Raw genomic sequence first — 14,081 nt, 5'->3', positions numbered from 1 at the left:
ACTGTGCCGCACGGGAGGTGGGAGGTGGAGCTGCCAGGGGCACAGGGGGCAGTTTCTCCTGTGTCTGTTTAAAGAGCATGGTCTGTTGTGTGCTTAGGGCTATTTGGAGATAACTGCTGCTCTGGGAGGAGGGGGCAGTGAAATACTCTCAGGCAAGAGCAACTTTCTGAGCTGAGACCTCACTTTCACCTGCTGGTATGCCACCCCAAAACCAGGCTCAGCAGAGACTTCTGATCAAAGGGGGCAAAGTTGTGAATGATGACCTCTCTGTGGTGGCTGATGTGTATGTGGAAGATGGAGTGGTGCAGCAGGTAGGGCCAAACCTAAACCCAGAGCCCTCGACTGGACTTGTTGTTCTGGATGCAACCAACAAGCTGGTGATCCCTGGGGGCATCGACACTCACACACACATGGAGTTCCCTTTCATGGGCACCAGGTCAAAAGATGACTTCTATACTGGAACCAAGGTGGGTGCATGGATGCATGGCTGTGTGTGCATCTGGGCTTTCTCAGAGAGGGATGTCTGCTGGTCATTCAGCATTTCTTCTAAAAGGGAGAATAGAGTGTGAATCAAGCATGGACAATTCCTCCTGTCCCTTTGACTGGGACATTGTCATAAAGCAGCTGGGGTACCCAGAGGTCCACCCTCAACCACTATGTTATTTGGGCTCCTTTAGGAGCTGTTGTGACTGTGGGAGTAAAGTGGGGCAGGCATTTACCCTGGCTGTCAGCATGCAGACTACAACCTGCGCTGGTATGCACATCAAGCTTCTTACTTTTCTGAGCAAAGGTTAACTAAAGCAAAAGTTAAATTTTCCAGTGCCTTTTGAGCACTTCTGTGGTAATCTGATCTTTCTCCTCTGTTAGCATGAGGGAATGCAGGCTTTTCTTCTGTCATTCACTTTGGTGCTTACTGTGTCTCTCAATGAAAGTCCTCTTCAAATACACTTTCAAAAAGTACCTAATTTCTCCCAGTTTTACATGTGCAGTGGGGTTTTTTCAGCTTTTTTAGCTGATCTCATTATATTCCCTGCATATGAGTGTATCAATTACTCATATTACACATATTACACAATATCAAGTGTATCAATTACTCATATTAACAGTGTTATGCATCATTTCCATACAGTCTCCATACCCCAAATTTTCAAGGTACTTTTCTAAGAGCTTAGTTTTGCAGACTGAAATCCTTTGCTCACAGAAGTGATCACATTGCCCTACTTGGCTTGTCTGCTACTCAGCACCTTCACAGAGATTGTTATACCCTGTTCCTCTTACAGCAGAACTGGGGTTTACTAAAAAGCAGAAAGTAAGTTTTTAAGTTTTGTTAGTGACTCTGAGGCACTTATAGGACAGGGAAGCTGCAAAAGAGAGGCTGCATACACAAAACATGATGTGCAGGTAGTCACTTCAGTGCCTACAAGAAGATTCCAGATCCAGCTTAGTGATCAAATGTCAGAAAGTTAGATATTGTGGATATTCTTAACCCAGGTCAAAGTGTGGAAAGTGTTCATACCTATTCACTGAAGGTCATCATCTGACAAATATTTTGAGACAGAGTTGTATTCCAACTATTGCTAAATATGCTACAATGATTAGCTAAGCTTTACCCATTCAGTTGAATAAGTAAAGTCACCTCTCTTTACAAACAGAAGGGAGGAAATGAGATGTAGGGGATAAAAAGAGACTTTGAGTGGAGTTGTGGAACTCATTACTCTTTTTTTCTCGAAGTCCATAAATTTTCTTTAGCTCTAAATCCTGTTTAACAAATAAGTCAATCAGTCTTGTTGAAAAATATTTGACAGTTTGAACAACTTTTCCTGGAGAAAATGTTTTGCTCACTTCATCAGAGATTTACAAATATTTATGCCACTCTCCAAACTTCTCTTTTTGCAAAATATACTGACATATTTAAAATTTTGCTTCTGAGTTCTAAGTGAACTGAAGAATGGAAGAGACTGACTGTTTTAGAAAAAGAGTGATATAGCAGGAATTCTAACTGTGTATATTTTGATCTGAATTGGTTGTACCTGTTTTGCAAAGGGATGTTGTTCAGAGCAATAGAAATTATTTCTTTTGCTAATTTGGAAGACAGCAACAAAAGGAATTCCTGCATGGGATTAATTTCTTTTAGTCAAGGATCTGGCATCTGAGTGACTTTTTTCCTCCAAAGGAAAAAAAGTAATCATTCAATTGTCCAAAAAGCAGAGTGAAAATTATTGGTTAAAAAGCAAGTTTTGATTATCATACATCTATAAAGTAAGGTTTTAGCTTATCTATTTACTTGACAATATTTATGTGGAGGATGTAAATTCCTCATTCTATTTAAAGCCCTCTATACAGTTTTACTAAATTATACCCTGTTTCTAATAAAAATACAATTTTAAACACTTTTAAAATCTTCTGGTGTTAGACAAGAGTTTGGGGATTTTCATACTGTGTTTTCAAACTCAGTGTGGTTTTGTTGTTGTTGTTGTTGTTGTTGTTTTGTATTTTGCCCTGAACACTTGCCTGTAACACAGGCTTGTTTTTTCCACTGCATAGACTCTGAGGAAGCATTTCTCAAGTTGACTGTTTTTCTAGTGCTCTTCTTTCTCAGTCATTCCCCACATTTAAGGAAACTCACTGATGCATGAACACTACAGACACATCTCCAAATCTTTGATAAGTTTTTGTACTTGTGCAAAAGCTTCTCCTTCAGCCTGAGGATGTCACCTGGATTCTCCTGAATACCTTTTTGAGAACATTTTTCTCAAAGCAGATGAAATTAATCTCCACAATCATTTTGCAAGACTGGACTTAACTCAGGGAAGCTCCTCAGTGGCTTTTGGCTTTTCAGTGTATCCAGATCAATTGTTGTAAGGGAGTTGGAGAGGGTGGGAGGAAATTTACATTCTTTCTGACTGCTGAATATTAACTTTCTTCTTTTCAGGCTGCTATAGCAGGAGGAACCACTATGATCATTGACTTTGCCATCCCTCAGAAAGGTTGTTCTCTTCTTGAAGCCTTTGATACATGGAAAAGCTGGGCAGACCCTAAAGTCTGCTGTGATTATTCATTGCACGTGGCAGTTACATGGTGGAGCAACAAGGTAGACACAAGCTGATTTTCAGTTCCATAAATTGGTACCACACTTGCTTTGAATCTGTCTTCACATGCTAAATATAGCTTGCTGGTTAGTGTTTTTGTGATTAAAAACAGCATTTGAAATAGCCCTTCTAAGAGTACATGTATTTGAAAAAATAAAGCAAGTCTGCAGATAGCTTATATCTTTGGATAATACTGCACAAAGTTAATGGTTGTGCAAGACCAAGACCAGGCAGCCCAGAGGGGGAAAGGGGTGTTTACAATAATTTTGTCTTTTTTTACCTGAACACTTGATATTTTATGCTCCTGATGAGTTTTGGTGGTTTTGGTTTGTTTGGTTTTTTTAAATAAGTGTATACATGAAAAATATGGTACTTGACTTCATTTCTAAAGGAAGACTTCTTTTCCTGGGTGACTGCAGTAATATCCCCTTTAAGTAAAGCAGGACTGGAGCCAACAGTAAATTGAATGTGAAATAATCTATAAAACCTTTTTTGAATTTACATATGGGAGAATCATCTTTGTTGAGTGAAAGTTTTCTGATAGCCTGAAAGCTTTACTGAATAAATTAATTTTTCAGATGCTTGATATCTATCTGAATGTGACTCATCTTTTACAAAATTACTTTGGATTCTTGGAGAATTATGCATCAGTACACAGATATATTAAGTAAATTCCTATTTTATATATGAGTACTTCTAATTTTTAAATTCTAAAATATATACACCAAAGCCTTCAGTCTGCAAACTACACATCTTTGGTATTCTGTGTTCTGGGTACTAAAATAGTCTGACCACAGCTTCTAACTTAAGGCAAAGTAATGAAATAAATTCTCCAATGAAGTTTGAGTAATGTGCATTTGAAACAGCCTTAGTAGACAACAGTGGAATTGTACTGACAAACCAAATAAACTAGGGAGGTGTAAATCAGTGAAATGTTTTAGTTTATATTAACGAAAAATTTAACTGTTTTTAAAGGCCAAGATTGAAAGAAATAGAAAGGTTGGGCATTTTGTAACTGTAAAAGGCCTGGGTGAAGAAGACTGATATTTCATGCCCATCTGATTAACTCTCCTCAGGATTTAAAGTATTGATTAAAAGCATGCATTCTTTCCAATGCCTTCTGTTAGTCATAGTAAACAGTGAAGAAGAGGATAAATTACATACCTCTATATTTGTGCCAGGGCAGGGCCTGTTGTCAGGTATTTATTTGATAACTCCCATTCAAGATGTGTTCCCATCCCTCCTCTGGATAAGTTTTAAAAAAGTGTCCTTGAGTTTTATATAAATCTTACCTTTCTTGGGCAGATCCAACCAAATTATTAGAGAGAAGATGAAAAAATAATATTTTTCTTTTTGAAAGTAATTAATCTCATGGTAATTGAAATAGCATTACAGATACATGTCAATTACTGTCACCACCATTTTACTGGGAAGGGAGAGCCAAAGTTATGTAATATATGATTCTAGCTAACCAGTTGTGCAAGAAATCTTCAGGCTAAAATATGTGTCTTTCTTTCTTTGGGATGTAATATTTTGCTGGGTTTCATAGGCTCTGGCAGAAGCAGGGAATCCTACCAAGCCGTGAATAAAAAAATAAAAAAAACCACCCCAAAATAATACAAAAAAACCCCAAACCAACCAACCGAGAAAACACACACACAAAAAACAAGACAAAATGAAACCCACAAAAACAAACAAACAAAAACAAAGCAGGCTTCCACTTAGCATATTGGAGCTGTTTTGTTTGACAACAAAATGTTTCAAAAGGCTCTGTGTGTTGTGTAGAGTCAGGACAAAGCTCTAAAAGATTAAAACTTTTCTGTCACTGTTATTTGTCTGAAGCTGCAGCCTGTTGCAGTCCAATTTTGAATATCAGTTTTGCATAAATGACCATGTTGTGTGAGTTGGATACATTGACTGCAATATTAGAAGGGTGTTTTCAACACCAGGAGGTTTATTTGAAATAAAATTCTGCTTCATTACCTTTTGTAAAAAGCATTCCCTTCTTGCAATTAGCTTGTGTTCCAATATTTGCACTGCAGTGCTACTCTTTCATATACTTTGAGAATCAATTTGATACAAGAATAATTGTCTAAGTCAGTCTTTAAATATGGGACTTGGGCTATTTGTACTGAACATATGTTTGATGGGTGAGTAAAGGCTCACCCTTCATACTTACAATTTCTTTATACAAAATTATTAACATGTAAAATATAATTATTGTGTTTTTCAGGTGAAGAAAGAAATGGAAAGTCTTGTTCTAAAAAAAGGTGTCAACTCCTTCAAGATGTTTATGGCCTATAAAGATGTGTACATGGTCAATGATGAGGAGCTATATGAAGCCTTTTCCTGCTGTAAGGAGCTTGGGGCAGTTGCTCAAGTCCATGCGGAGAATGGGGAACTAATTGCCCAGGTGCACATTTGACATTTTGTCCAACCAAGTCAGGAATATATATGGTCCTAACCATAGGTCTCTCCAAACATAGTTAGCTCATGTAACAGGAGCAAATCCAGAAGAAAGCTTTTTCTGGGGACTGACTGGGGACAAAATCTCAGCATCTCTCTGTATATAATTAGCCTCACCTCACACTTGCTATTCCCACCTTAGTGCTGTGTGGAGACCCTGAGGGTATAACTATGCTGGTTATACTTGACACCATTTATAATTTAAGTGGCTGTAATAGAGTAGTTTCCTCAACTATTCCAGTCAACAGTGCTGTGACTTTGTCCCAGGTCCCATAACAGAAATTAATTCACTGCTAAATAACCTCAAATCAGCAAATCTTAAGTTCCTGGAACAGAGAAGGGACAAAACCTTTTGCCTCTTAAAACCTTGGAGTTTTCAGAGGCACTGGATATTCATCTTTGTGCTTAGTAAGGATTTTTTCTTTTTTTTCCTTTCCAATGAGGTTTAGTAGCATCATTGCAGTTACTGGCTGTGCTATTTAAGAGTACATCTTAAGAGAGGAGTAGGGTTTTCAAGAGCAGTGATTTAATCCTGCAAGCCAGTGGAGTGTGTTCTTTGAATTTGCTTTTGTATTCTGAGACCTGAATTTGTTGAGAGATATATTGGATTTCAGATAAAACTGCAGTAACAAATGTTGGGGGGGAAAAAAATCACAACTACCTAGTTATTTTTTTTCTTGAACTGGCTGCAACGGCTGGTTCAGAATCCATTTGACAGTATACTCATGACAGCATGGCTGCACTTTAACTGATTCTTACATGCTTTTGTGTGGTGTTCAGGGTGCAAAGAAGATGCTGGCAATGGGAGTAACTGGCCCTGAGGGTCATGAGTTGTGTCGTCCCGAAGAAGTGGAAGCTGAAGCTACACAAAGAGCAATTACCATAGCAAATGCTGTGAACTGCCCCCTTTACATAGTCCATGTAATGAGTAAATCTTCAGCAAAGGTGATAAGTAATGCACGAAGAGAAGGTAAAAGTCCTAATTCTTTTATGCTTGGACAATGGCACTGGGGGAAAGGTCATGGAAAAGCAAACACAGCATTAGTGTCCTGCTTGTCAGGGGTGTCATAAGCCTGAGAACATGGGTGAATTTCTTGGAGTAGGAGGTCTAAACTGTGTCTGTGTGTGTTATTGCACCCAAGGGGAGCAGTGTAGAACAGCAACCAGAATTGAGACTTCCCCTTCTCCCCAGAGCAATCTTTTTTTCTCTTTGTGTTATACCTCCAAGGCCAAAGTGATAGCTAGGACAGCATTATTGCATTAAAAATAATGTGACCAGATTGAGATAATAAATATTCTGCTATTCCCTTCCCTTGAGTTAGTCTGCAAGACTTTACCAGATATCTTGATGAGAAATTCTACAACAGAGGCCTTGCCATATTTTTGCAGACAGCACCATGATGTGACCACAACTCCTATTCTCCTGTTTGGCACTTAAAATTCATGGTGAAGACGACAGTGTCTGAAAGCCTTGATTCCCACCAGTGCAGGGTTGCTCAGGTTTGCACTGCAGTATTCATGAATAACTGGTCAGTGAAGGGGGCCTGACCTTCCTGACCATCTGTTGGGCAGACTAGAAGCAGCCTGAAGGCTGTAGGTGTTCAGGATGTTTTATCTCCTCATCTAGAAGTTCATCTAGAGCAGCATGTGGAGGAACAGCACTCTGAGGAGACATTATCAAGGTGAAAGGAGCAGGACTGGAGCCCATGATTTGAAGGACCTAAAACTATCTGTCCTCATGATCTTTTTTACATCTTTTGCATTTAAAACTTTTTTTCACCTGACTTGATATGAATTTCATACAGACCTCAGTTTCCCTATTTCTTGTCTTTGGATAATGCCTACACAGGGGGCATAGATTATTAATACTAAAGCATAGAGTATGAGATCTTGATAAATCAAAGCAGTGTGATGTCATTGTGCTAATATAGATGAATATGTTTATGCCCAATGTGTATGACTGTGACCTCTAGTGAGATTTAGCAATTATTCAAGTTTATAAAAGAATTTTTTCAAGTTTATAAAAGAATTTACCAGAATATATTTTAATAGCACATCTTGTTGTACTGTGCTATATTGGATTCCTCCACTAGATGCCAGTGCTGCCAGAAATGTGGATTATATCCATCAGGGCACTGGTATTAGTACATTCACAGGTGTGGTGTGAACATTAATTACAAGGAGCTATAACAACAGTTGAAATACCCAGATAAAAGATGAAACACTGGCTGTGAACATAAAAGAGCTAAGGCAGTGTTTTATAATACACTGTTCAAATAAAGAATTTTATGCTGACTGTAAATAATGTAAAACATTGGTCAGGCATGTGTTGTAAGAATGGTCTGCAGTGCCAGTTTGAGTACTGAGGATAGATGTATGCTTTTCCAATCTGTACAAAGAAAAAACTGAGCAAATTTATGAACATTGTGGTGCGAATTGTATTTTATAGCTTCCTGGGCTGACGCAGTCAGATTCATCAATACTTGCCTTTGTGCACAGCAACATATAATGTCTCTTCATAATTCATATCTATCTGCATAGAAGTATACTGTTTAGAAAATAGAAATCTAAGATTGATTAAGAAATTTCAAAAGATAACTAGAGTACCACCAAGGTAGTTACAAGAATTGTAGTTTTTAATGAGACTGATCTGTATAAATTTTGGTAATTGGAAATTCATTACTGTTGGTTACAGTAGAAGTTATTTTCCATTTTTCAGTGAAGAGTGGTAATAAAAAGCAAGGATTTCCAGACAAAAAAAAAACAAACCAAAACAAACAAACAAAAACAAACAAACAAAAAACCCCCCAAACAAACAAAAAATAAAATTGAAAAATAAATTCTCCAAGTGTTATAGGAATTGCATAAATGAAACTCAACTATTCCAGTGAAAGACATTCAACTTGGACAGGTTAAACACCACTCTAATGTGAAAGTTTTGTCAATCCTTAATACTGGCATTCTCTCAAGCATTTGAAATATTCCCTCTAATACAGTTTAATAATCTTTTCAAGATGATTTCTGCATGTTTTGATGCTGGTTTTCTGCTATTCACAATTGTGAAATTTGTCAAGTTCCTTTCCAAGCACTTAGCATGAAATAAAAAGTGTGTGAGCATATTCATCCCTGCCCATCTCAGAGGAAGATTGATATCCCTTCCAATTCCATCACTGACCTCAGGAGGGAAAAAACTGATCTTCAGTGAGTGAAATCTATTTTCTGGTTGACAGTGTGATATCAGAATTGAAGCATTGCTTTTCAAATTCTATGGTATAGTGATTTTCCTAGTAAAAAATGTAGATTGTAGCCCAATTCTTCCCTGTCCCTCATTTAGCTATACAAGGTGAAAACTACATATTAGAGACTGAAGGCCTGATGGAGCTTGTTTAAGACAGTTGGCATAATTCTGTTGTCTTCAGTGAGCTATGGCTGAGACCTTACAGGCTAAAATCGGTCATACACACTGTAAAGGAGTAGCAGTTCTTATCTAGATTAAGCAAACTTTAAGAGAATCAGATGAGTGAAAATTTTTCCTTCTCTTTTCCATGCCAGAGTTCATCACCTATGTCTGCTTTAATCTCCAGCAACACCACTCAAGGAAGGAAACCTCCAGATTACAGAAGCACATTTTTCATGTGCATCAGTAGTAGCTTCTGAACATTCAATGGGGAATTCAAAATTCCACATTGTGACTATGTCAGAGACGGACAGACTAACTCCTGCCCCCATCCTGTTTTTTTGGGGACCCTCCCAGCCTGTTGGGAAGAGCAATGGTTCATCAGTTCTCCACTGAGAGGGTCACAGATATCACCTCTCTGTCCTTGCTTGTCTCAGTGGGCTGTTTCCTCATCCCTGTGCAAAACATGACCTTAAATCTTAATAGAATAGGTAGAGGAACTGTATTCTTCTACAGAAGAGCAGTCTGACATATTTGTGTGCATGGCAGTCTCATTCCCTTAAGTGGGAAGACAAAAGGGATTCTCTTCCTGCTATTGTATAAAATCTTCCCTCCAATGAGAATAAGAGGCTGTAGAGTTCTGGTGTCAGGCACTGCAGCTCCTTCTCTTTATCAGGATTACCTGGTGTGAACTTCCTGGGGAAAATTAATGTGGCCCTGTCACCCATTTCTGCCACCAGAAATGCCCATGGAGAGAGCAAGGCTAGTAAAATGTAATTTAGGGATAGATGATTTATACTGTCTCCCCCTAAACAATGCTTTCAATCAAAGTGTGCTAAAGGCTGGAGACCATAGAATCATAGAATGGTTTGGTTTGGAAGGGACCTTAAAGATCATCCAGTGTGATGATTAAAGATCATGTCCCTTTCTTCATTTTATGTGCTGCTACATCCAGGAAAATGGGACTTTATAGTGGTAATCTGGAGTGCAAAATCTTACTGAAAAAGTCAATTTTTAAAAAAGTTTCTCCTTTTTTAAAAATGTGTACAAAAATATGTGCTTGGCCAGATTCTAAGGAGCTTAGACTTACAAGGTTGGTTCCTACTACCAGTCATGGGTTGTGTCTCCTCTCAGAGAGAGGAAAGGCATGTCCATTGCTGAAGGTATACAAATGCTCAGGCTGATTCTGAACACAGGAGTGCAACTAAAAATGTCAGCTTTTTAGCTGTCTTCTGCAGGACAGCTCAGGTCCAGACTGTATATAGCCTAATGGATGCAATGCTCTCCCTGAGTCAATAAACCCTGCCTTGCAGCTCTGCTCCCTTCAAAGCATAGCTTCTGAGCATCTTTGCCCCATATGACCTTAAGTTCTTCTAAAATTTCTACTACATTAAGCACAGATGGACCAGTTTTTCATGTCTGTAAATATTAGTTGGTGTTTATCAGTATTGTAACTCTTTTTGAGTTCTAGTAGGTGGTAAAAAAAATTGCAAATGAATGTTCTTTTTAGTAAAGTAATCTATTAAAAATAGCTCTTCCTAGCCAGTTTTGGCACCTGATAAAAACTCACCAAATACACAGCTATTTTCCAGCTGCTCAGAGGTGTCAGGAAGACCAAACTGCAGAACACTTGCTGGTTCCTTTTTTTATTAAATGCTAGAAAACATAACCATTTGAAAGGCCTGATTTATTACTGCATTACTTCACTTCTATGCCTATAGGCAGAAGCCAGTCAAGCTAGAAAAACCTTAATGCAGAATTTCCTTGTTGCCAGTTGAGCTAAAAGAGCCTCAGTGAAGAATTTCCTTTTTATTGGGATTAAAGCAGAATCTTGATATTATTGTATCCTTCAGTCTGGCTAGTCATGGCCCAAATGAAATACAAGAAACAGTACATTCAGCAGAACTGTCCAGAGGTAGTCTGTTGAAACTGCAGTTCTCAGACTCAAAATCACTTGAGGGAATATCTTCTACTCCTCCCCACTCATAGGAACAAAGGAACCTGGTCAACCCAAATTCTGACTGCAGAAATACTGTCATCAGCTATGGTACATGAGTTAGAATCAGTTCAGCATATCCGACTGGGAGCTTGGAAACTTCATTTTCATGCTGTGAAACTGAGATGAGAAAATTATTTTCTTATTATTCTCTAAATTCTTTATTAAGCTAAAAATTTACTCTTTTCCTGCAATTTTAACTTTAATAATCTGTAATAATCTATGTCCTAATGATTCATAGCTCAGGTTTACTTTGGATGAAAGCTTCTTTAGCTTATTTAGATACAGTAGGAAAGACACAAAACACACTTCTCTCTCCCTCCCCTTTCTGCTGGCTTTGATCATGAAAAATCTGTCAAAAGACTAATAGGTAAAAGTGACAGATTGGTTATATATACCAGACCTTCTCTGTAGACATCTAGATTGGTGGCAGCCTACCCTCAAATACAGGGTTTGGAGCTGTCCAGAGAAGGAGACAGGGAAGACTCTGAACTAAGGTGAATTCAGTTTCATCCAACTCTTCTAGTTTCATCCATATCTCTTCTTAGGTTTCATCATTCAGCTCTCAATTAAGAAAATACTAATCTGCTCAAATCTCCTCATCAGTGAGTGGACATATCAGCTCCATGCATAGCCTCATATTCAGTGCTTTTAAGTTCTGAAAATAAAATGCAAAAACCAGTAAATAACTGTCAAAGTCATGTTTTCAAGTCTAAAAAATGCTCGTCTCTCTCTGCACTCAAGTATTAATCTACAAGATGTGTAGATAAGTGGGACTGGGAGCTTAGAATGCTCCAAGCCAAAGCACCAATATGAGACAAGCATGTTCAGAATGTCAGAGCATGCTGAGGTGGTTGTAGGAAATTAGTAATGCTAACAGGGAGTGTTTAGGCTGTGGAGGAAGCTGTACTAAGTAGTACTTGGGATAAATGTACAATACAGAAACACCAGAGCAGACCTTGACACCAGAAATAAAATGGTATGAGGCCTTTCTGCAAGTCTAGCACCAAAGATTTCAGGAGTGGCACTAGTGCAATGGGAAACATATTTTGAAAATAACTGAGCTCCTCAGTTAGCTACCTATGCCAGTGCAGGAGCTACAATCCAGTAGTTCAGAGAAGCAGCAGTCTCATAGTCTAATGCACAGAGAGAAATCTGCAAAGGTTTGCTTTGTTGTTTTCCAACAGCACCGTGAATGTATGACTTACACACAGAAAGACAGAGAAAGGTCACAGTCTTGTATCACCAAGTAATTACCAGCTGCGGCCTTGCTGGGGCAATGCAGTGGTTGTTCTAATAAAAGCTGTGCCTGGAGTGAAATCTGGCATCCATAGCAGAATACACACCATCTGTAGGGATCAGGCAAGGGAGAAGGCTCTTGCTGGGACCCAGCAGAGGCTGTTTCAACCAGCACCAAGCTGCCCCTGAGTGGGTGTGGGAGGTCCCATCTCATTCTGGTTCTTCAGTGACCATTGTAGTTGGAGGCATTACCACCTGCCAGCCACAGAACTGCAAAGTGTCTGGACCACTCGCTCAAGGAATGAAGCACCTTGTTCTGATGAGTTTCAAACACGTTTCCCAAGAGCAAAAAGTAGTCAAAATATGTTAGCTCTGTCAAAAACTAACAGCTAGTCTGGGTTGGGGTCCTCTTCTGAGGAAACTAGGATACTGTGCAGCAAAGGATAAACGATTAAAATTTGGGAGATAACCTTTAAAATAAAATAATGTATAGGTTTTTTTATTTGGAAAATGTTTCTATGCTTCTTAGTTTATGTGTTCTGCCATATTGTTCTTCCTGGTACACTTATAGCCTGACAATTAAAAGTACCACCTTGCAAAGCCTGTATGTTGTATATATTAATTTACACTGTTATGTAGTCAGTAATTTCAGAGGTGATACCAAGTATATGAATCTTAAACATAATTAATGCAACTGAGGACTGTGTTCCTTCTGAAATCTCAATCACATTCCTAGTAAACAATGTGTAAAACCCATTATAGTATATCTGTCTACAATTTAATTAAAAAACTTGTCCAAGCAATGTTCTTAACAGGAAATATATTGGGAAATCACTAGTAGAATATTCAGAACAAAGATGCTGTGCTATAACTTAGTTTATAATGTCCTTCCATATGTTGGTGTTTAATTTGAAACACTCATTCAAATTTAAATTCATTGCCACCAAAAAGATCCTCAACAGAGAAAATACAAGGTATGCATTTTTATGTTGTTTGATGCTGATACCTTTGCTTTACATTTTTCAGGAAAGGTGGTTTATGGGGAGCCTATTGCTGCAAGTCTTGGCACTGATGGCACCAACTACTGGAATAAAGACTGGGCTCATGCTGCAGCATATGTGATGGGACCTCCACTGAGACCAGATCCCTCTACTCCTGCTTTCCTCATGAACTTACTGGCCAAGTAAGCAGATGAACAAGCAGTGACAGCTGATACCCAAATGCACAGCAAATTTTGTCAGGAGTACATAATAGCAGGTTGATGCTCTGGAGATTTTCCAAGTACAGAATGTTATATTATCAGAAAGGAGAAATGGAAGGTGAAATCACAGATGAAAAACATTTCTGTTCTCATATTTTATTTCTCTGAACTGTTATGGCCTACTGTCCAAATTTGATTTTATTCAATAAGCCTTGCCTTGCTCATACTACAGCAAAAGTTGTAACATGACCAGGAAGATGGTAAGGTTGTAATTCAGTGGGAAATATGTAAAACTTAAGGTCACAGCTGGATTTTCTGGGGTTTGTTGTCACCTGCCTTTTCACTTGAAATTTGAATGTTGCATCAAAGCTAAGCCTGCTAACTCCTGAAGGTACACATAAGTTATCCACGTCATAACATCTACTTCAGAAGGAAGTAGAAAAAGAAATATCTTTCAAATACCTGCAGTTAACAAGATGTATGGTTTGCTGGTGTTGCATTACCAATAAAGTTTAACTCCACAAAGGGGTTGAATTTGACAGAAAAGCCTGTAAAAGTATGGCTGAACACTGGCTGACTGTTGTGCAGATCTGCAGTAATTTCAGAGGTCATATGGAGTGACACAGATTGAAATTGCCCAAAGTAAGGATGAAACTAAGCTGCTTGCTCTGGGCAAAGTGGTACAGTCCTCCA

At 38.4% G+C, this 14,081-nt stretch overlaps 1 protein-coding gene across 2 annotated transcripts in view; it reads left to right on the top strand.

Annotated features, from left to right (window-relative positions):
* The window catches only part of DPYS (dihydropyrimidinase), a 29,965-nt gene continuing 15,884 nt past the window's right edge, over positions 1-14,081 (top strand). The window contains exons 1-5 of one of the 2 annotated variants that reach the window (XM_085053390.1): positions 1-467; positions 2,933-3,091; positions 5,323-5,502; positions 6,336-6,525; positions 13,214-13,370. In XM_085053390.1, the coding sequence (XP_084909516.1) occupies positions 198-467; positions 2,933-3,091; positions 5,323-5,502; positions 6,336-6,525; positions 13,214-13,370 (956 nt within the window). In that variant the 5' untranslated portion in view covers positions 1-197. The remainder of the gene's footprint in view (positions 468-2,932; positions 3,092-5,322; positions 5,503-6,335; positions 6,526-13,213; positions 13,371-14,081) is intronic. The other variant, XM_085053389.1, reaches the window with a different exon arrangement.

This window comes from Lichenostomus cassidix, chromosome 2 (assembly GCF_008360975.1).
Source record: "Lichenostomus cassidix isolate B80296 chromosome 2, HeHo_3.0, whole genome shotgun sequence".
NCBI lineage: Eukaryota > Metazoa > Chordata > Aves > Passeriformes > Meliphagidae > Lichenostomus > Lichenostomus cassidix.
Note: the sequence above shows the minus strand (reverse complement) of the source record. Positions and strands in the feature narration are given on the sequence as shown.